The 22,739-nt window shown below is 36.7% G+C and overlaps 1 protein-coding gene across 1 annotated transcript in view; it reads right to left on the bottom strand.

Moving 5' to 3' along the window:
* LOC149784597 (uncharacterized) overlaps window positions 1–22,739 on the bottom strand; it is a 128,244-nt gene that overhangs the window by 21,272 nt on the left and 84,233 nt on the right. The window contains exons 12-14 of the mRNA XM_089933297.1: window positions 21,849–21,920; window positions 17,702–17,846; window positions 11,598–11,701 (exon numbers count right to left, since the gene is read on the bottom strand). Of these exons, the coding sequence (XP_089789423.1) occupies window positions 11,598–11,701; window positions 17,702–17,846; window positions 21,849–21,920 (321 nt within the window). The remainder of the gene's footprint in view (window positions 1–11,597; window positions 11,702–17,701; window positions 17,847–21,848; window positions 21,921–22,739) is intronic.

Genomic DNA, 22,739 nt, shown 5'->3' with positions numbered 1-22,739 from the left:
AAGATGTATAACATATAACTGATAGTATTAATTCCGTAAAATATTGATATCAAGAAATACAATACGCAGTACATAAGTGAGAGCATTCAATCCGTGATTCTAGACTTCGACTATATTAAACACAAATATCATATCCGGATTATGGAGTATCAAAACTGTAAGATACCATTTTAGATCCAGTACATGATCACATAATAATTGAATGGATGGCAGCATTATCCGGGCGTTTTATTGTAAGACTCATATTGTATTTTATTGAACCATGATATGGTAAGGAAGGCACACCAATGGCAGAATACCATTGTAAATGAAATCCGAGAATAAATAGAGTTGTCTATCCAGATAACACACATCACTATCAATTGAATATGTTTTTGCATGGCCGGTGTGCTGACTTTACCGTTCCAGGTCAGTTAATTTGTCTACCTTGCTAGTGATAATCATGTAATTTGCATCTACATGAACGTACACTTGGACGTGTATGTAATTGCGTAATGCTTTTGTCGTACTACGCCCTTATTTGCATTGCACGCGAGCCGTCCCGCGTACTATATACGCCTGTATTTGTCACGTTGTCGGACTGTCTCAGAGACTTGTACTGACTAGTATGACAAAAACGCTTTTCTTTGGTTTATGATCTGAATTGATGTCTTCATCGCTACATGCCAATCCTCTGATTGTGCTTCTTATTCTCACGCTTATTGTCTTTTGTTACACTAGTCTATATACACTACATTAAATAATTTGCAACTGTCGTCTATTCTATATTTCATTTCTCCAAAACACAATCAGATGAAGAACATGTTAATGCTGACTTCATATTTGTACAGGCACAATCAATGTTCATTTAAAACAAGTCGTTTGACACATAGGTAATACTTATTTCAGTTTCAGTTTCGTTCACAAATATTTCATATTCGCTTTGACATGGGGAAACATTGAATATCACTGACTTTATACAGGTTTGTAATTTACATATTTCAGACTTTTATGTGCGCAAAATCGGTCTCTTGTCTGACGATAGTTACTGTATGTGTGTGGTTTTCTTCCTGTTTTCGTTTCGAAACCGTGTGGGTTTAAATTCATGGCAACTTGTTCGAACACGTGCTTGTGTGCGCTAGAAACGAAATTGTCTGTACTCGTGTTTGCCACCGGGATCAAGACCAGATAGATAATACAAATATCAAACTCTCCGTACACAACTAATCCCCATTACCCTGTTAAAATTAATTCATTATTAATGGTCGTTTTCATCTTGAATTCTGGCAGTTCCAACAAAGACCACCACAAACCATTTCCCTCATCGAAACAGAAGCTATACCTTGTATTTTCATCCTTGCATTACATTGACTGGTACTGCACCATAACTATAGCGCCAGTGATGGGACAGGACAAATGATGTTCCAGTTACAAATATTGCATTTGCCATCACATTTCTGGCAGTCTTCATACGTTTCGAATTCATGTTTTTTCTCTAGTTTTCACCTTATGACAGAATATAGATGTAGTTCGCTTGTATATTGTGACACCATGATCTGCTTTTGACTTTATAGAATATGATGTGTTTCCAATCTTGTAATCCAGGTTTTCAGATTTAACGTGACGCTTAAAGCAAAATTGTTGGTGTACATTATAAGACTGGGAACAGTTTAGAATGTTGTGTCCCCATGTACAGTATGATTTCTACCCTTTTTCCTTAATACGAGATAGGTTCGTGCAATATCTTGTATACACTGTTTGTAGACATAGACAAGGTATTACATATATGTGTGCTGTTTGGTAATAGTGTTAATCAATCAATTTAACCATCAAGCAAACATGTCATTGTCAAGAAAGAAACCTAAATTATTGATGCAAAAACAAAGGAAGAAATGGGTTTTGTTGGGTTGTGGGCTGATTTACGGCATACATTAATTTATGTTCCGAACATATTGCAGTTGCTCGCTTTTGCTTATATCATTTCTAATGAAACTTCAGAAAAGTCCTTCATTTGTATATTAAAAGCTCTTTATTCTTTCATGGTAGCTAAATCTCTAATAACAACAGTATAAAATAGTTGCTTCCCATGCATTAATTGCATAGATTGTCTAGATTTAATATCAAGATTCTATCTTTTCGGAAATGCAGTGATATTAATAACCGTCAAAATTATTAGCATCGTTTAATATGGTTGGAAACTAGGTAGTACTAAATGTGTATGGTGGTATGAGTCCATTCGCTTAAAATACGTAACAGTAAAGAATGAAAGGCAACACGCTTTGTTAAATTTAACAAATAAATTATTTCCCTAGAATACAAAGTCACAATGAGAAAAAATTAACTTACGGCATTGCGAATAAAATCCCTAAATAACAAGAATAACAGACGGTAGTCCAAATAATTTAAAGTAAATGTCCTGAACAAATCAACAAGCTGACGGCAATGATCTATCCATGGTAGATTGTAGAGAGTAGAAGTGCCAACAGTCTTTATCATAAATCACAGTAATATAATTCCAGGTTTGAAGTCACTATACATTCTAGGGAATTCTCTATCCAAGAATTTTATCTGAGCATTTCGTATTTCCACAATAGAAAACAACTTAAAAGTGCTAGGCCTTAAAGCTGACGTGAAATAATATTCTCATTTACAATATTATATAGTTTTCTAATTGACCTCAGGACACAATTATTATCTTTAAGAAAAACATTACCTAATGGAACACAACATTTTAAAATGATTCTCATGTTTCCAATATAAAATCCACAACCTGAAATATTTAAGATAGACAAAGGTAATTCAAAACCCTAGACCTAGACCCAAAAATACATATTTACTTGTATTAATAATGCTACTGATTTTAATCCCATACAGATGGTGAATAATTTAGCTATGTATTAGTTGTTTACACACAATAAAATAAAAAGGTAAAATTGGGTAAGGAAGAAATGAACTCTATTTTGGACAAGATCAAGTCAATCATACAATGTTAGATAACAAGTAGAATTGCAAAATGGGGGTTCTATACCACTTTTATAACTGTGTGATACAAATGATCTATACTACTGTGTTGTGGGTGTTCTGGGCCCTTTTTAGGTGATAAAAAGTGTATCCCTTATGTATCTGTGTGAATGAGACTCTGTGCCACTTTTACAAGTACGTGGAGGTTGCCGCGTGATACGATGTTTTTGGGTGTGTGCGTAATATATTGCTGTTATTATTAGGCTTGGTAGTGCCCGCGTGCGAGTGTGTGAATGCCATCGGTGGAGTAACGTTTGTGAATGCGTATGTTAAATATTGTATGTTCTTGTGTTCTGAAAACTATCATAGACTAGTATTGCATGTCTCCGTGTAGTGCTCATATGTTATGCTGGTAGGTAGCTATTTTGGAGGTGACGGGTGTTTTGACTCCTTAGCCTTTTTCCTGACAATGTGATCAAAGACCCATGAGTTTTACCTTTTCAATTTCATAGCATATTTTATTGTTGTCGCAGTGGAAGATACTGTCTTGTATATATTCTCTGAGATCTAATATTATTCGGGGTTGATATAGGTCTACGTAGACGTCGACGGTGTTACCTTTGCAAAATAGTGAGTCGGTATTAGACATGAGTAGCGTGGTCTTGTCTCCGTACTTGTGTTTGATGAATTCGTAGTGAAACTGGAGTATAAGCATTTTGGTGAGATCGAGGACAGCCGCTCGGACGTAGATGGGTTTGTCCAGTTTCAATTTTTTTTTTCTTCTGGTTTCCCTGGCAACGAGTGCTTCGTCAAAGATTTGACACGAGCTGATCTCAGAATCTTAGGTTATTAAAGATTTCGATTTTCTTTTGGTGTCGAATGTTTTATATGTTTTTTCAAAACAAATATTGTGCATGAGTTTGTAGAAGTAATTATCGAATGCCGTGGTGGCGCTGGCTCGTTGCATCGTGTTGAAGTCGAAGTAGGGTTTAAGCTACGCTGACTGACAAAACTTGAGAAAACGATGGACATTATCGAGTGCGTGGATGGATATTCAAGTTCGACTTCGACTAAACGTTCCCAGTCGTGGTATCATGTCTTTCCTATAGGACTTGTTTTCCTACGATGTACTGAAAATCTCCTTCGGAAATCGGTAGTGACATCGCCCAGTCCTGCTGCTTGTTTCCATATAAGTAGAGGATGTACTCCGGTGGTTTTATCGGGTTTTAGTGTTTCATATACGTTTTGTTGGCGTCAGCGTGTGTTTTGCTGATGGCGGATATTCTCCTCGTAACACCTGCTCGGTAATCGTGAACATGTCTGGATCAGAAATAGGTCTAGTGTCACTCCGGATTGGTTGAGGAGAGAGTCACAGAATAGTCCTGGTGCAGAGTGGATCGAATTGATAATGATCCATGCACGTGCGTCTGAAATTGACAAGAAAGTCCGAGAGTTGGAGGACATCCGGTTTGAGGTAGTCATCGTGAAAATCTCCAAGTTTTAGTCAATCAATATCGTTCCATATCTTATTGGCATATTCCTCATCGGTGGTTTCTGAGAGATGTAAGTGGGAATAATTGTCTTTGGGTGCAGCGAGGTTTCATCAAATATATATATATTGGTACAGGTAGACTACTTTTTCTTGGATAAATACGCTTTGGCACCAAACTCAGTTTCTAGGTGTGTGAACTTAAGACAATTTTGAGCGAGTTCTTGCAGCGAAGATGACATGAACTGGAACAAATCGGTTAATCGAAATTTTCCAATCTAGAACGACATGTACTTTTCAAAAGTGTTGACAATGCATTTGCTTTGGCGTCCCACACGCGGATGATTGAGTGCTGCGATGATAAAATGTATATCGTGCCCTCGTAGAGTATGACCGATGATCGGTAGGAAGTCTTGATCATTGAAGCGCAGAAAGCAGTTATCGTGAGCGGCTCCTCGATAACGTCCATTGACATGACAATGGTCTTTGACTTTTGTATCGTGCGGCTTAAAGTACTCTTCGCATATGTGACGGCTTCCTAGACAAAGACGGTGTGAAACGTGTGTGCTTATCTTTTGCAGGTGTGTTTGAACTGTAGTGTTCCCTCGCGTGGAATCTGGAGGTTTGTAGCTCTTGATAGATTCCTTATGTGACGTGATCGTATTGTGGTTTTGACTAAGAAAAGCATTGCAAGGGACGGTAGCAAAATAATCCATGACTTTTATGTTGAGTGTACTGAGATTGGCTTTACCGATTAAAGTCTTTGATGTCAATGAAATGATTTTGGCAATAAAGGAAATTGCAGCTGCGTTGTGTGGATGTTTTTTTTAGATCAATATGGGATAGACCACGACATATGTATCACCTGCATTTTTTCATCCAGTCCAAACAAGTCGATGGATAGTCCATCTTTGAGTGATTTAAGTTTAGGAACGTCTTTATCCGATGCCGGATAGGTGACACCGCTAGTTCTAATGGCGTGAACATACGGCATCTAGTTGGAGATGCGATGGACATGGTTTTATGAGTTTGGAAGGTTAAACGGCTTTTCCAGTAAGCGCTTTGTACTTGTCTCTCGGATGCTTCATGTACTGCTTTGTGTCGTCCCGCCGACATTTTGTACTCGTTCACGAATTTATGACGTGTATATCATCTTGGATTTGCCGTTAGTACTCCTCTGATTCGTACCATCAACTCATGCAGAGTGGCATTAGATTTTGAATATGGCACGTTTGAACCGTACATCGATCGAGCGTTGTCACGGAGTCGACGAGCGATCTCATCTCACGGGATAAAATATTTTCCTGGACCTGCCTGGAATTTGTGCATAATTGTATAATTGTATGCCCCATTTTTATAGACAAGTATATATATATATATATATATATATATATATATATATATATATATATATATATATATATATATATATATATATACAGAGAGAGAGAGAGAGAGAGAGAGAGAGAGAGAGAGAGGGAGAGAGGGAGAGAGAGAGAGAGAGAGAGAGAGAGAGAGAGAGAGAGAGAAAGAGAGAGTGTGTGTGTGTGTGTGTGTATGTCCAGCAGACTGCTTCTTTAATTGCTTGTTATATTATGCCTCTTTGTGGATCCAACAGATGTGCACAATTACACCAGGGCAGCTCGTAAAAGTACAACGAGGCATGTTTGATATCGTATTGCGCGATGGCTTCATAGAGCTATTCTGGATTGTACGAGATCACTTCGCTTATGAAGACCATGTCATCTCCGACAATACAGCTGTTGAATGCTGACATTTTCTATACATAATCCGTGACATACATTTTATCTTAGACTTTTTCGAATCGGATAAGCGAGGTTATCCCTCACTGTTTTCCTACACAATTACGATCGGATCTTATGGAGCATTTTCTGTTATGACAACATAGCCTGCCTAGCGCTATTTGTTTGGTCTCCAGTAGTGGCTTCATACGTTTCATCATCCTTTGGAAGACCAACCCGGCTCAAGGTAAAATCAGCTTCATCGTATTGGCCTACGCTCCCGTGGATATCACCCCGGTGTCAATCATGCCGAGCGGCATCACCAAGATGAACTTCATTATGCGTTTTTATCGTCGATACGCCTGCTTGTACACATAGACTCTTCGGTGGCAATAGCGATAATACCAATCTAGCTAGCGACTGGTAGTATTCCGCCGACAAATTCTCGTCGATATGGTTGAAGTCGATGATGAACTTCATTCTGCGTCCACTAGACGCTGCAGCAGCAGTACAAAATGTGATAAATGCTTGCTCATAATCTTCACGTGCACGTTAATTTTATCCTCGATGACCTTAATGTCACTCACTGTTTCTTCTACAACCGATGCTGATATATATTCAACCCTTTTGTGAATTTCGTCAATTTATTTAATTTTACAAGATCTGCTAACCTGTCAGGAGTAACCGACAGTTCAAGAAGGTAAAGATATTGTTGTGCTTCTACCACATGTAACATCTGGAAATCTTCAAAGGAATAATTTATATTTTTGATGATATTTTGAAATGTAATACTACGATAGAGCGATTTTTTCAACGTTGAAATTTACTTTTTCAGAGACTTTATTTTTGGAAACATAAAATGTCTGTCTTGGAAGTCCACTGACTCCAATACGTTCTTGCATATATATCATAATCATATTTGTATAAGCAAGTTTCTGAGATGCCTTTGGAGCATAGACAAATTGTATTTGTGGTAGAACACTTCCTTTCTTTAAACACGACTCAGTTTTTGATCAATTTCATCCTGTGTGAAATTTTCCAGATACGTGTATGATTCTGCAGCGATACATGGATTGATTTTTCCATGCACATTATACATTATCACGTTAAAACTTCTTCCACGGCCTGGTTAATTTCAAACATAGGTGGTACGAAACAAATGCATCGTCGTCAGGAGCCCATGATGACCTCCACGTCCTCGTATTCCAATCTGACCTGATGAAAAATTTAAATTTCATCGATGGCACTGCGCATTGTTCGATTTTACTTGTTATCTTTTCTGTGAGCGTCATCGTCTTCCTTTCGACCAAACCGTCGTGGTGAAATGTATCGGGTTTTCACGATCACGTGTACGAGGAACGGATGCAGCTCCGCAATAATGTCGTGGGCGATGCCCTCGATGCTTTTGACAAGCAAAGCTGATTCTCTGTCGTTACAAAATTTAAATACAGTAAACTACTTGTCAATATTGTCTCTGAGTTGAAGCTGTTGCATATGTCCAACTGAAATATCAGCCTGTTTTATATCATTGTGTTCACACTGTTCAAGTAAATTTGCTACTAATAACTTATTTTCATTTCTCACCTGATTGATGTCTGTATAAATCCCAGTGGTCTGGTTAGAGCTTGAGAATTCTGATGACGCTGACAAAGAATCTCCACATCAGTTTCCGATATTTCATGTGAGTGTTAAGATGTATTTTGAGCTGTTTCTGACGCGTAGCGTGTCCACGTACATTTTCGTAGGTATCTCGTTGTTGGCTGTGGGTGGATAATCCGTCACTACCATGTTGGCTCAGTAGGCATCGGTTAGGGTTCCTGTGAGTGTTCCTCCCGTGGTCAATACCTGTGTGCCACCAATATAATTTAACTGCGAATTCGAGATCACAGTGAACCATCGTCGATCTCGTGTTCAGCCCGGTACTAACTCTGACACACCTAGGATTCCTCGACGTTGTTGTTGAGGGAGGTGACGAAATGGAAAAATCGCTAGTCACTTGGCCAGTCACGAGTACGTTTCCAGATATTCCATAACCCGTTTTATTATGTTTGTTAGACAGTGCCACATCACGATCTGCTGCCTAGACAGCCTGAGAAGATACAAGAGCCTGTCCGGTTGGAGCTGGTAAATCATGCAGAATATCACCTCCCATACAAATCTGTCCTATTATTTTCCTTCCTGTCAGTCATTATTTAGTGTTTGCCAATCTATTGACGTGCGACCATTGTGCGACGATTGCATCGTGGGGTGGTACCATACATGGTCGAGATTGATGATGCTGTGACCGTTCATGTTGAGACTACCCTGCATGGAATCCCCGGCGATGTGTTCGTCAAGCTCATCCTGACTTACAGAAGAGCTGCTGCTTGACCAAATAAGTGTACCAACAAAAGTGTAAGACATGGTGAGTGATTGATTCACGAGTGAATTAAGTATAGAAAATGAACAAAATTAATTTCGTCAGGAAGAAGAAAATGAAGCTCATCCAAATCATGTTTTGATGCCGAATTGCCATTACATGAATTTGAGTCGGACCGGTCGTGGTACAATCTGTTAATGAACATGCGTCTGAACAACATGCTTGACTACGACCGAGTGATCATTTACACGCTCAATACCCATCAAGATAAATATAATACCTCAAGCGAATTGGGAGATGATGTCAGCAACAATTAGACGTTTTCACGATATCCGATCGAGAAGAAATACAACCCATAGAATAACTGGATTCGGACGAGACAGATCATCGTGTTGCACAATGTTACAATCGACCGATAAAATACGAACAAAATATGAGAATGTCTTTTGCTGTCGTGGAACAAGAGTTGTAAAAGCCTCTATCTCACTCAGTCGTACTACGAAGTGCATAAGTACATCCAACTGAATATGGGATGCTTTTTTCTCTTTTCAGGACTCGACACTCGTGACATCGACGCGACCACGAGATATCATTTCAACGGCATCACCGTCGTACAATTAAAGGTATGTTATTCTGCTGGGACAGCGACCTCCAAGCACGCTTGTATGACCTTTCATCGCGATGCGGAAACGATCCCGGAACGCTATCGAAAATGCTTTGATGAATTTACTTGTCTGATTAGCACTGTTAGAAGAGATCCCCAGTCGTGTCAGCGCAAGTAAGTTCTCAAAACGTTTATCGAGCAACGGGCAGACTAACGTCAGCGCGTCCTCAAAGACAAAGTAGGCCAGCAGTCATTTCAACGCAATGTCGCCAAAGAACTGTTCAAAACCCCTTCTGACGAAATCAGACGATGTCGAAACGACGAACGATGTCAACCAGTATCAACTGTTGGACACGCTGAGATTGACTCTGCAACAGCAACAGCGATTGCTGGAGGAAATAAAGCAGGAGGAAACCCAGGAGACTATCGAAAGCAAACTCACTGTTATGACGAAACGAGCGGAAGCCGAGCAATATGAGAAGCTAGAAAGGCCGAACTGAAAATAATGAAACAAAGAGAGAACAAAAACAGCATCAACGCTCTGGAAGATGGAACAAGTAAAGGGAAACCCTCAAGCCAGCCTAGAAGCACTCAAAAAGACGAAAAGAGGCTTAAGCTGGAAAAATAAAAGTTTCAGAGAGTGTTTTCGAAAGATCAATACCGTATCGAGTGATTTCGCTTTTAGCATCGGTTATCAAAATCATTCTGCTTTAAGGAAAAAGTGGATGAAACATTTTGTGTGAAACACACTTCCAGAAATCAAAGAGCCTGTGCCGCTAGTATCGACTGCAGTGGAAAATTACTTTCAAGTGGTAGCTGCACGTCGCTTGCTAAGTCGAGCCTATCGAATACATGGACCAGTGATTAAGGAAAACAAGGACGAAAATGAAAAAGGATATCTAAAATAGCTGTTACAGTAGACAAAGCAGCAACATGCTGTAGTGGGAGAGGAAATAAAGGTCAGATAAAAGGTGTATCACTCTGGAGAAAACCCATGTTTCCTGTAGCATATCCAGCCATTATGGGGTCCAAGCAACCAGTAGGCATACAGTCTGCTCGGCTGAAATAACAACGTGAGAAAGCATCTGCTGAACTTACAAAGTAGTCATTAAGATAATTTAGAGCTTTTATAAAGAACACACCCTCAGAAGAAACGGATACAATCATTACATTAGTAAATGCTGCAAGAAAAAGGTCATCAAGAGAAACAAGAAAGAAAAAAAAGGCGTGAAAAGGCATACACGGCGGTAGTATGCGCTATTCTCACAATCCATTCAAGATCGTCCCGAGGATCAAAGTGCTGATCGCTTCAAAACAAGTGGAGACAGCGTTGACATTGTTATCAAGATGAAGGAGGTCCTCAATCACTTTCTGGAACAAATGCTGTTGACACCGGATAGTAATATGAGTTTGTAAGAGGGCTTGATTTAGTATCATATATAGAAAACGAAGTTTTCCACCATGTCTCTCGACGATACCAATTGGTGTTCGGTTCACGCTCGGTCACTTCCACGGTGAGATATTATTCTGTCGTCGTTAGAGATCGCGTTGATTTCCGCCAAACTCTAGGAAAGATGCTTTAACGTTAGCGCGAAAAATCAATCATTTTTCGTATTAGGCCTTTGCTCAGAGATAAACGATCATGATCTCGCCATGCCAGCAGTGTTTTGTTGAATCACAGTAACATAATTCCAGGGTTGAATTCACAAAATTCAAGTTAATTTCTCTGTCCAAGAATTGTATCTGATCACTTTTGTATTTCCAGAAACAATAATCACTTCAATTCAATAATTGGAAATAATACAATGTCTATCCCAAAAATGAAATTACTGGACATAACATATAATACATCTTAAAAGTGCTAGGTCTTAAAGCACAAATGAAATAAGCCTTTTAGTTACAATATTATATAGTTCTCTACTTGACCTCAGGTCACAATTAACATTTTCAACGAAACAAAACATTACTTAATGGCAAATAACCTTCAACATTGATACTGATGTTTACCAAATTAAACCCATAACCTGAATTATATAAAATACACTAAAGAAATTCCTAAACTTAGACCTCGACCCAAACAGATATATTTATTTCTATCAATAATACTGATATTAACCCCTTATACATAGAGAATAATTTAGTTATTTGTTAGTTCTATACACATAATAAAATAAAAAAGTCAATATGGATCAAGCAGACATGACCTCAATTTTCGACAAGGTCAAGTCCAACATATTATGTTACATTACAACAGCATGTAATGAAATAATATAAAAATGAAGGGAAAAAAAACGTTCAATCAACCAAAGGAATAAAAATGTACTTAAAAAGATTATATCATTTTGAGATACAATATTTATGTTTGGTACCCTGTCGTATATCGAAAGTGCATCAGCTAAAACTTTAACTCACCCAGGTTTCTCATATACATCGAAAATACATAAGCTGAAATGGTCAACTCACGTAATCTTCTGATTCACATTCGATCCACTTTAGGCAATATTTCATGTCGTCAATATTTTCACATTCTCCAAAGCACCTTCTTGGGACCTGGGTCAAGTTTAAAACTGAAGATATAAAGTGAACTGAATTACATCAATTTTTCACAATAGCATGTAATGAACTAACATAAAATTCTTGGTGAAGATATATCTAACAGTGAGGACTGCCAAAAGGTGTGATTTTATTGGACTTACTAACAAAAGTTTAATTTTCATAAACAGAGTATGTGCAAACACAGTTTCACTCAAACTTGGACGGCATTCTCCTTGTAAAGTACCCCACCAATATTATTAGTGTGGGAGGTCTTGTTTACATATTTAATACCAGTTTGAACGTTTGAGTTCCTAAACAACCGAACATAAACAAAAAAAGAATTGATTGTAACACTTTTCAACTGATCAGGATGAAACTTTTTATGAACAAGGTATTTGGTACTTTGGATTTCCTACTAGCCACATATACAATTAACATTTTATTATTGACATTCTTTCTTTAAAGATCTCCATAGTTATCTGTCATTAAGATTGCTACATGTCTTTCATGGAAGACGTGCCATTACACCTTACAAGACTAGTTTTTTCTTCCATTCTACCCATATTCACTTTTACCAATATGTAATATGCATCTGACCTATATTTGTACTTTTGACGTCATAGAGTTTTGTTCCAATTCTATATACATAATCTTAATTTCAAAACTACTGATATGAAAGTTGGTTGAAATATCACACACGCCATACTATTTTATTTTGTATACAGCTTCAGTTGCAAAGACTCGGGTGATATTGCAACATATATACCACTTCTATGGCTCATTTTCAAAAAACATTGGGCATTTTTTTCTCAAGAATTCAATAAAACCAATCCATTCCAAACGCTTTTTTGCCTCAGAGGTGAGAGGGTATACGAAATTGTCCTTCCCCAATAGCGTCTTGATTATTACATGCCATTACTTCATCGAACAGTAATTTGTCATTTTTCTATCCCTATTTATTTATGTATATATCACGTACGCAGTTATACGTTTTAGAGTTGAATTTGTTACCTCCAGGTCTATTTTAGCAACTATATCCGGGCTGTATATTATTGGCAAATTGGGTCACTTTCTAGCATGATTGAGTTGGTTGTGCTAATGCATCTATTATATGACATGTCCTTATGTCCATCATAAGTTAAATATGTAATTTCTTATAGTTTCTGCTCCTAATCGACTTGATTGAAACATTTGGAATGCCAGCCGCAATTGGTGGCTAGTACCGCGACGTACCAAATAAACGTAGTTCGTAATGGTAAAAAGAGGACTCCAAGTCCCTCGCAGAAGTTTCGCGTATATCACTAGGCAGAACGTGCAATGTAAATGCAGTGCGCAGTAAGAAGAGATAACCTCAATGAAGCAGTCGCTCTGGCTCCTAGTTTAGTTTAATATATGCATAGACTTTGCTTCCTCATTTTTCGTTTGGTCCCGCTACTGTCCAATCAGTAAGCATAAGGTGGCGGCTTCATTTTATGTGCCACACTATTCTGCATAGAGTCAGGAGCTCAACCAACCGAACCAGTAGCAGAACTTCATATTAACCACAGAGGTGGCTGCAAGTGACATAAATGTTGATGAGATACTATATGGCTTGACAGCTGAAAATAGTTGAACAACGACAGCTCACGACATCTTACAAGCAATCGAATTTGAATATGTCAAATCAACAAAAGAACAGCATTGTGACCGCCTGTCCCTGTTGGTGTCTTCCTATCAAGCAAAATAATGAATCGCTTGACATATTATTTTTGCTAACCTTATGACGATTACGAGGACGCAAAGACCGATGCTATATTCAAACATACACTGACTTGGGTTAAGATACATGTTTTGCTATCAAGCACATGGCTTTTTGATTAAAGAACGCGGCAATCAAGCAAGCTGTCGGATAGCCTCCATGCCTCTATCCTATGCTTCAAAGAGGTTGTAGAGAGCAAGTAAAACAAACAACTCGTAAAGCTTACAAGGCTCAATATATACAACACCTTAGTAGAACGAAATATGACATATCGAGAAGTGAAACATGGCGACAAGGTTATATTAGGACGAACGCATATCGCACTAGAACTATCCAGAACTAACCACGGTGCACTCTGAAGCCATGCTTTTTGGATTACAAAATTATCTTTGTCTGGTTGGCCGAATATATTTTGGCTTTACTGATATCTGCACAAGAACGCTAGCAGATGCAAGCGCAATTAAAGGGCTGAATATGGAGCTTGTTGTTCAAGAGCAGAGAAAAGAAATGGCCATTGCCATTAAGTATGATAGCCATGACTGGTCCCGCTTTATTAACACCGTGGATTTTGTCTTATTTGGTTACAGGCGCTGAATGAAAATTTTATATTGTGCCAGTCTGCATTTGCCTACGGGGAATGACAATCTCATTTTACCGTATAGTCACCGAGGCAGCGGCGAAAACCATTTTCTTGATGATTCGTTAACTGTGGTTGTTGTGTTCGTACACTCGTTTTGCTGTCACTGCTTTCGTTGAGTAGTCTTGTCGCATTAACACCGTGTTTGGTGTTCAATCTTAGGTTGCCTTCTGCCTTTGCAACGTTTGTATTGTATTCCGCATATAGGTCAACATGAAAATCAATATCGCTATCTGTCACATAAAAGATCACTGTCAATAAAAACATTTGGCTTGCTCGTCAATCATAATGTGCTTATATGTACTTATGTACTGAATTTTGAATTTGTTCTTCGTGAGTAATCTCATATTCAACATACACAATAACTTGCTCTAGGGTTTGACACACCAAGAAAGCACCTATTATTGATGTCGTGGTTTGACTTTGTGCTGTCAGGATTGTGCATATGTATGCCTAGAGGCTATGATCAGACTTCTCTAAACCAACCTGCACCTTCCGACGTGTCCAGCATGAATGTTTTCCATGTATTTATTGCCTTAAACACTGCTGGAAGCGACACGTTCACTTAACATTTTTATCATTTAGAATGTAGAACCGACTGTTATATGGAATGTAATCATGTAGGCGTATGCTAGTAGTACATCATTGGAACCCCATTGCTGGGAATGTGCTTTAAACACAAGTTTGTACCAACCTTAAAGTCTCTGGATTCCTTCTCGTATACCGTCATGTCAATAATGTTGTCAATCTGATGAGTTAACGCACTGAAGCTGTGTGAATGGCAGTCTTAGCTGGGAGTAGACATGAAATAATGAAACGCTGGATAGCAGACACCTCAATCTACTGTAGCATGTCAGACGACAAAGTTCTCCTCCATTGGCACAGACGTTCAGGGCTTCTATATTATTTGTCCTTCACGATCGCAGTCCCAGTATCAGGAATTGTATACTTATCAGTTATGACGAAATATTTAGTTTGAACGTAACACCAAATATATAATTGCTGCTCTATCCGCCACACTGTATTTAAAGGTTCCCCTGACAATATGTGTCTCGTCCATATCGATATAAAACACCTGTGGACATATCATTTCATATATAAATAATATCAATAAATATTGTATTGACTAATTCTTTGATTTGACCACTTGCTCTATGGTAAGTACCACGCAATGTCCTGGTGAAATTTCCTCAGGCCAGGAGAGTGCAACTTTTCACCTGTTCTTGATAACAACATATTAGTCAACCGAACTCACTAGTCCAATGGTAAGCGTCACCATTCTCAAAAGTTACTAAATCACATATATGCTCGAAATAGTAGGCTGTACATCATGGAATGGCTGCGGACTACATCTCGACGACCTAGCGTGTGAGCGTCACACTCAGCAACACTATTAGCTTTATCCCGATTTAGTCTTTACTGTTTTGAGATTTGAATTAACCGGATGTTACGGATGTCATACGCACATGGCAACAAGGCACCTGCGTTTATTAACATGCAAATGCATCCATGTTAATAAAAAATAACGGATGTAATGAAGCACGAAGTAATTTCGCAAACGAAAGTATTACAACTAAATTTGCTCTATGTTTGCCAATGGAAAACCCATCTGGGATGATGCTTTGGACATCAACGCACAAATATGATATTTTCAACCGCAGTGACTATTTTATACCTTCCTGGTTAGAACCCCAAGTAAATTTAGCATTCACAAGCTTTACTTGGCTCAAAGGCAAGGATGCAAAGCTATAGCCGAGCTACCATATATAAACAAGGGACCGTATCATAGAAAGACGGAGTACATTACGTTATAGACAAAACAACAAATAGTCGGTGAACCTGGGTATATATTCAAGGAATGTGTAAACTGATCCATGTAATTTGTGACGTTTGGTAAGCATGTTACTGGCCATGTTGAAGACCTTCTTATTTCCAGATTTAATGATATTTAGCATAACGTTGCATTCTTTGACATCAATGCCGTCTTATCAATAAGCCACGGCGATAGTACATAGGTGTATCTACACAGGAGAGATACCTACTCCCTCAAACCCTCTAGTACAATTACATTTGCATATCATGCAGCTTACAAAGGAATCATAATATAGATCCATCCTCACATTCACAAGAGGTTTGCCTGAAATGAAATGCGGTTAGAGTCGGAACTGCAGAGCTCTTTATCCATGATGCACAAGCGAAGTAGTAATAGCGGTGGGTGAGCAACAGGTTGGCGCGATATTGGAATAGTAAATGAAGGGTTTACGCTATATTTGCCTATGGAAGCCGTGTACGTTGGATACATTTATATGTATTGTTCTTTTGTGTGTGGGGTTGCTTTTTGGTATATTGCATCATTGTATATCTCTTCATATATTACGTAGTCGTTATTAATCGGTAATACACATTTCATCACAACCCAAATGCTAAAGTTAATATATGCTACAAATAGTTGTAACGCGCGTAAACTACTTAAAGGTTAACCAAATATGATACACATGGAAACGTTCATAGTCATTTAATATAACTTGTTTAATAGACCCAAGCATTTTTTGTACCATGCGACGGCATCGTTGAAGAGATATTATGTGCAAGCAACCTTTCGATGACAAGTTAAGCTGTTCTTGAAAGAGAACATAAGGAAGATGACGTCATTTGGTAACCAAAGTCTGTTTCTTTATCTTAAATGCATATACTGTTTCAATGTTAGGCGCATATCAATGTATTTTACGAGGTGCATATGAGTTTAACATGACAGTGTACATGTATATATATATGTGTGCCAGTAATTCATTCAAATGATCACTTCCTAATTTGTTTCACGTTGGCATGTTGGTTAAAATTAAAACTAAGCCAATCACTATCATGAATCATGACGACGAAAGCTAGAGATCATGAACTGAGTTATACAAGACATATACAATATGACACGTGGTTGCATACAGTAGAAGCAATTCTATTAGGTGATGAAGTTATTTTCCTGGAAACATATCAAGTAGGCCATATTATATGCAGACACAATTTCCTGGAAACTGGTCAGTTGCGTAATACAAGATGCAAAACAAACTTTCCTGGAAAAAGATCAGTTAGGTAACACTGCATGCAAAGATAATTTGAATTCATGGTTTAAATTGTTTTGGTATTATTCTTTTTGACTCATTCCTTCCAATATATATTGTTGATTAGCTTCAATCAAGAATGCAGAACTTTATACTTAAAGGTTGCATCTAATAAAGATAATATGGTTGTCTTTTTGTTGGCATACACGTATACGTAAGTACACCTTCGGTTTTGTAAGGCGACTGTTTGTTATCACACAATTTAGTGAAGGATCAAGATTATTTGAATAAAAAATGTCTTTTCAATAGACAAAAGACATGCGTATTGCAACAAAATGAAGGAAAGGTTGATTTGGTTAAATTGGAGACTCTTGATAAAAACTCAACATTGTGTCATGGAGACAGGGTGAAATACATAAATAAAGAAATAAATAAATAAGGTAAAAATAAAATATTAAATGTACCTGCATACATATTTTGTTAGCAGTTTCCAAGAATTTGAAGCATATATAAAACAAAAAATGTATGGGTTTTAAAATAAAACTACTGAAATTAGTAAAGCAAAGACCTTCTCACAAGGCAAATAAAACAAGATACTTACCTAAGCCACAGCCCTGTTTGTTGCACAGGCCTGTGTAACAGCATTCATCACATATGACTAAATCTCTACCTGCCCTTATCACCGTCCCTTCCACTAGCCTTTGATTATTGTAAATAATTTCCGCACATTCCCCGAGATTGCATTCCTGTAAAAGCAGCAAGAATCTATCTATCTATATATCTATTTATCTATCTATCTATATCTATATCTATATCTATCTATCTATCTATCTAACTATATATATATATATATCTAGCGGTAGGCCATTTCATAGAAAGAGTTCATGAAGATGGTACGAATTCTCTGTTCTCACATTTATCATTAATTGTATCGGCGCCTTTCCTAGTAATCATACAAGGCCTACTGCTTTTATATTGACTACTTGAAATCCAAATAGTCCATATCTCGACACGCCATGCATTCAAATGTCCATCCATCCATTCATTAATGCATACTTCCATATGTACATTTCGTGAATTTGAAGCAGGATTTGCTTCAATATTCTGAATCAATTTACCCGATCCAGTTAGAGCTCGAGCCATTGCAATCGTACAATGCATACATATCTATACCAGTATAATCATATAGGTTAGATTTGTTTAGCGTAAGCAGTAATCGTATCAGTGCCGCGAGTGTCAATGACACATCGCTCAAGGTAATATCGCCCTCTCTGACTTAACCCTCTTCTGCTTCACCGCAAACGAGAAAACAACATAATGGACATGGATTAAACTTAGCCAATTACACAAACGCACTGAATTTTTCTTTAGAGGCGTTAGATAAGGCATATGTGTCTACATACATACATACATATATATATATATATATATATATATATATATATATATATATATATATATATATATATATATATATATATAATTTTGTATCATTTCTCTATTGTGATGATTTCGTACCAACATGGACCAGACAACCTTCGTGAAAGGACTCTTTTGTTTTTATTTGACTGCATCTTTTCACTTGCTAGAATATTTAAGTCCATCCACTTATATAACTTAAGTAAACACCTGTAGCATGCATTGAATTTCATTGAAGAGAATGGTACCGGAAGTTTCAGTTTCTTTTTTGCTGAAGAATACAAGCAATGTTTGATACCTTGGATACCAAATATAACATCGAGAGAAATAACTGGTAAAACATTAAGTGACAAAGTGTTGATAAATATTGAAGAAATACATGGAAACGAAAACCTACGTTTTGTTAATGGTGGAATATATTTCATATTCCAATTATATCAGTTGGATTACTTTAATTAGTAGATGTCTACCAGTAGATGGTTAGAAAAAATTATGGAGCTAAAACTAGATTACATTATCTTAAATGCTATTACAGACTTTCCTTGAATTGTCATAAGTTCGTATTACCTCTATCAGCATCGGATTTTAGAAAACATTCAAACGTATCAATATCTAAACACACAGCAGAAACAAGGAAACAAAACGCAGAAAATGTTTCAAAATCAACAGGCTGCCTAGGACATTCTTATGTGTTACAGATTCAATTTCTCCTTCATTGATATTACTTATGGTACCTGCTATATTATTCCAGTGTCCGTCCGTTACTTGATAAAACCATCAAGGAGAAACAAATGATATAAAACAAGTATAATGTGCTATACAAAAACACATAAATGATACGGTTTGTCATATTTTATGCGTTACTGTATATCTTTCTTGGTTGCATTTTATCTTTGTTCAATCTGTTTTCGCTAGCTTTTATATGTCTAATGCCAGACCGGTGAAATAGTTGCTCACCCCTCTATACCTGTTAAAACCTATTAAGAACCATCATGTACATTTGTTTTAAAGTACCAAGTGAATACATATAGATAGAATGACAACGAGCAAGGACATCAAATTTGACATATTTTAAAAGTTTGCTGTTGGAGTTATTATACATGAATGAATAATGTTATGAATATTTAGTTAGTGTTGTTTGTTAATTTTTCTCCATGAAATATGATAAATGTAATTGCGTTTTGGACATGACCATGTCCAAAATCAAGCTCTCGGTGGACCTGAGGATTTATCGATCAGAGCAATAACTATTGTTTTTATGAAAACAAATAATACATATATAATATTTTATTGTATCAGACTCTTTTACATAAACTAGTTTAATTGAGCAATTTCTGATTATTGTTGAAGCAAAAAAATTGTATGCTTTTGTTTATTCCAAGTTTTATACACTGAAAATAACTCGTGCTCTTAAATAATATTCTTTGGTAGAAACATTGACTTGGAACTGTAGTGAATTCAGACAAGGACATCTCGGATTATATTAATGCGATTCATTGGAAGTCCATTAATACGTTATCACACTTCAAGGCACTAGTACCTTTGTCCATTCAGTACTAGAGGCACATCTTCGCCTTCATCTTATTTCCAAAACCACTGGAATTTAATTAGAACTGTATTCATTAGGACTGGTGACAGAACTATTTGGACCAATTGTGGTTTAATTCTCATTGCAAAAAGTTCTTTTTAAATTTTCGCATTGCATTCTTGGGAAATACATTATTTGCTGAATTGTACAGAACTTGTTGGCTTTGCTGTTTTCTAGTACGTAGTATAAGACCATTGAGTCATAATGCTAATTTTTGGTTAGAGTAACATATTTATTTGAATATTTGGATAAATGTTGGTTTACCTTTTAATGTTGTTAATAGCGTCATATTCGCAGTAAAGTTGCACAAAGAACGGGAAATCTTAAGACAATTAATTTTAAAAATAATAAAATGCAAACAAACGAAACAATTATTAAACGACTAAAAATCATAAATCGGTGCTGCGTGTTTCAAACACACATGTACTTGGCTGCAAAAGATAAATTAAATTAAAAGGTTATAGTTTAAGAGGCTATCCATTGCAGCTGTGTCAGAAATACTTGCTAAATGCGTGTTTTTGATTTGGATTTTTAACGTAGGTTTAACAATATTTGAGTTAAGCCGCTACGATGTACGTAATGTGGCAGTTTATAGTGATGTCTAGCACTGGACCATCATGCTGTAGACATGTAGCATGATGTCCCACCCCACCACTTTATACTAAAACAAGGCCGGCCAGTCCTAACACTAACCTCGTAATGATAAACGCCAAGCGAGGCAGCTGTTAGTACCTTTTGTGTAAGTCTTTGGTAAGACTCTGCTTTAGATCGAACCCACGGCCTCCCGTATCCGTGGCGGAATCTCTAACCACTAAGCCAAATATTAACAAATAATTAATTTCCCTAGAATAAAAAGTGAAAAATGAGAAAAAAGAACTCATGGTAATGCAAATTTAAATCCAAAATGAATCCAATAATTAAATAACACAAGTACTATCCAGGAAAAGTTCTAAGTGAATATAAGTATAAATCCCAATGAAATCCAAGATGGAAGGCGATGACATCTGTAATATTCAGCGTTGTATTGATGTGTCAACAGTCTCTTGTTGAATCACAGAAAATAGTATTCCATTTTTGGAATTCCGTATAAATTGCATTAAATTTGTTTGTCAAAGAATTATCAGAGCAATTTTGTATTTCCAGGGAAAAAATCACTTGAAATTCAATAATTTGAAAAAAAATTACAACTCAGCCCAAACTGGACACAACATAAAACAACTTGACGTCTCAGGGGTTAAGGCACGACTGATTTAATTCTTATCATAACATCAGTTATAATACTAACTAAAACGTAAAACAGATTTCCGGATGGGGGATAAGAGTTCATGTTTCTAGAATAAATAGAAGTTTGATGCATTATAATTATCACGTAATCCATGTATGACCTTGACTCATCTTAATGATTGTTGTTCTGAGAAGGATAATAAATAAAGTAAAATGTTGTTTACTAAAACTGTCACTGATTTTGAAACAAGGTCAGCAACTCTATACAATGTTTCTATTAGCAGTTGTTTACAAAATATCCAAAATCAGTTCGACAAACAGAACTGAACTCTATTCTGGACAATATCAAATCCAGTAAACAATGTTGCAATACAATAGCATGAATTAGAATAAACAATTTCATAACAGACAAACAATTTAATTACATATATATCATAGAATCCTAAAGGCTTGCATTAGTAACATATTTACCCATCTGTGAGAGAAAAAACTGAAACAAGGGGAAAAAAGAACTTACCATCTTTGACCTACATCCTGCATCGAAGACGCGGTTTAGGCTATCATCTAGGTAGTATTTAAAGTAGCATATCTTGAAAAGCAAAAGAAGCAACAGATGGCTTTAAGTAATGATCATTAATTATCAACATTTTTTTTTCTTCACATATGGTGATAAACAATAATAGGTAATCATTCAAAGCAAATCAAATGGCATACATGGAGTTTAAATATATGATTAATTATCTGAACGAAGCAAACAACTTGCATTATTCTTCTTCGCACATATCTCAATATATTTCGTTTCATTTGTGAACTGGTCAAATGTTTAGTTATATTGGTATCCATGCATGCATTCATGCGCGTGTTACAGATCATGTAAATATTGTAATGATGGTTTTCGAATATACATGATAGAACTGAATGTTCTCCAAGTCAGAAAATGGGTAAAATAACACAAATTCCTCATTTCTCTTTTCAACCTGTTTAGTGGGTTAAGAAAGGCTTAAGCATATATTAGAAGGAATATGTGTTGCTAATTTTGGTAGTTTTGTAAGTGAACGCACCTAAGAACAAACTTTAACAGATGTAGGAGCCTTGTAATCCGTCCGATGATTTAAAAAAAACCACCACATTAAATTGTTAACTTCTCATCACTGCTAGCAGAATTTAAATAAAACTTCTGAGAAATACAGCAGCTAGCCTAGAATAATCCACTTCAATAATACTAATGTTAGAAAAAGAGCAAAAGGACTAGATATTAAAATATATGAGGAAACTGTGAATTGTCTCTGTTTTTAAGTAAACACTATCTGAACATAATTTTAACATCAGTGTTATTACAAGCATGCATTTACAAAACAAGATTACATATCAACCTAAATCACAGCTTCATAATACATTAGTGCTATGT

Source organism: Sinohyriopsis cumingii, chromosome 14 (assembly GCF_028554795.1).
Source record: "Sinohyriopsis cumingii isolate HCF-2022 chromosome 14, ASM2855479v2, whole genome shotgun sequence".
In the NCBI taxonomy this organism is placed as follows: Eukaryota; Metazoa; Mollusca; class Bivalvia; order Unionida; family Unionidae; genus Sinohyriopsis; species Sinohyriopsis cumingii.
Note: the sequence above shows the minus strand (reverse complement) of the source record. Positions and strands in the feature narration are given on the sequence as shown.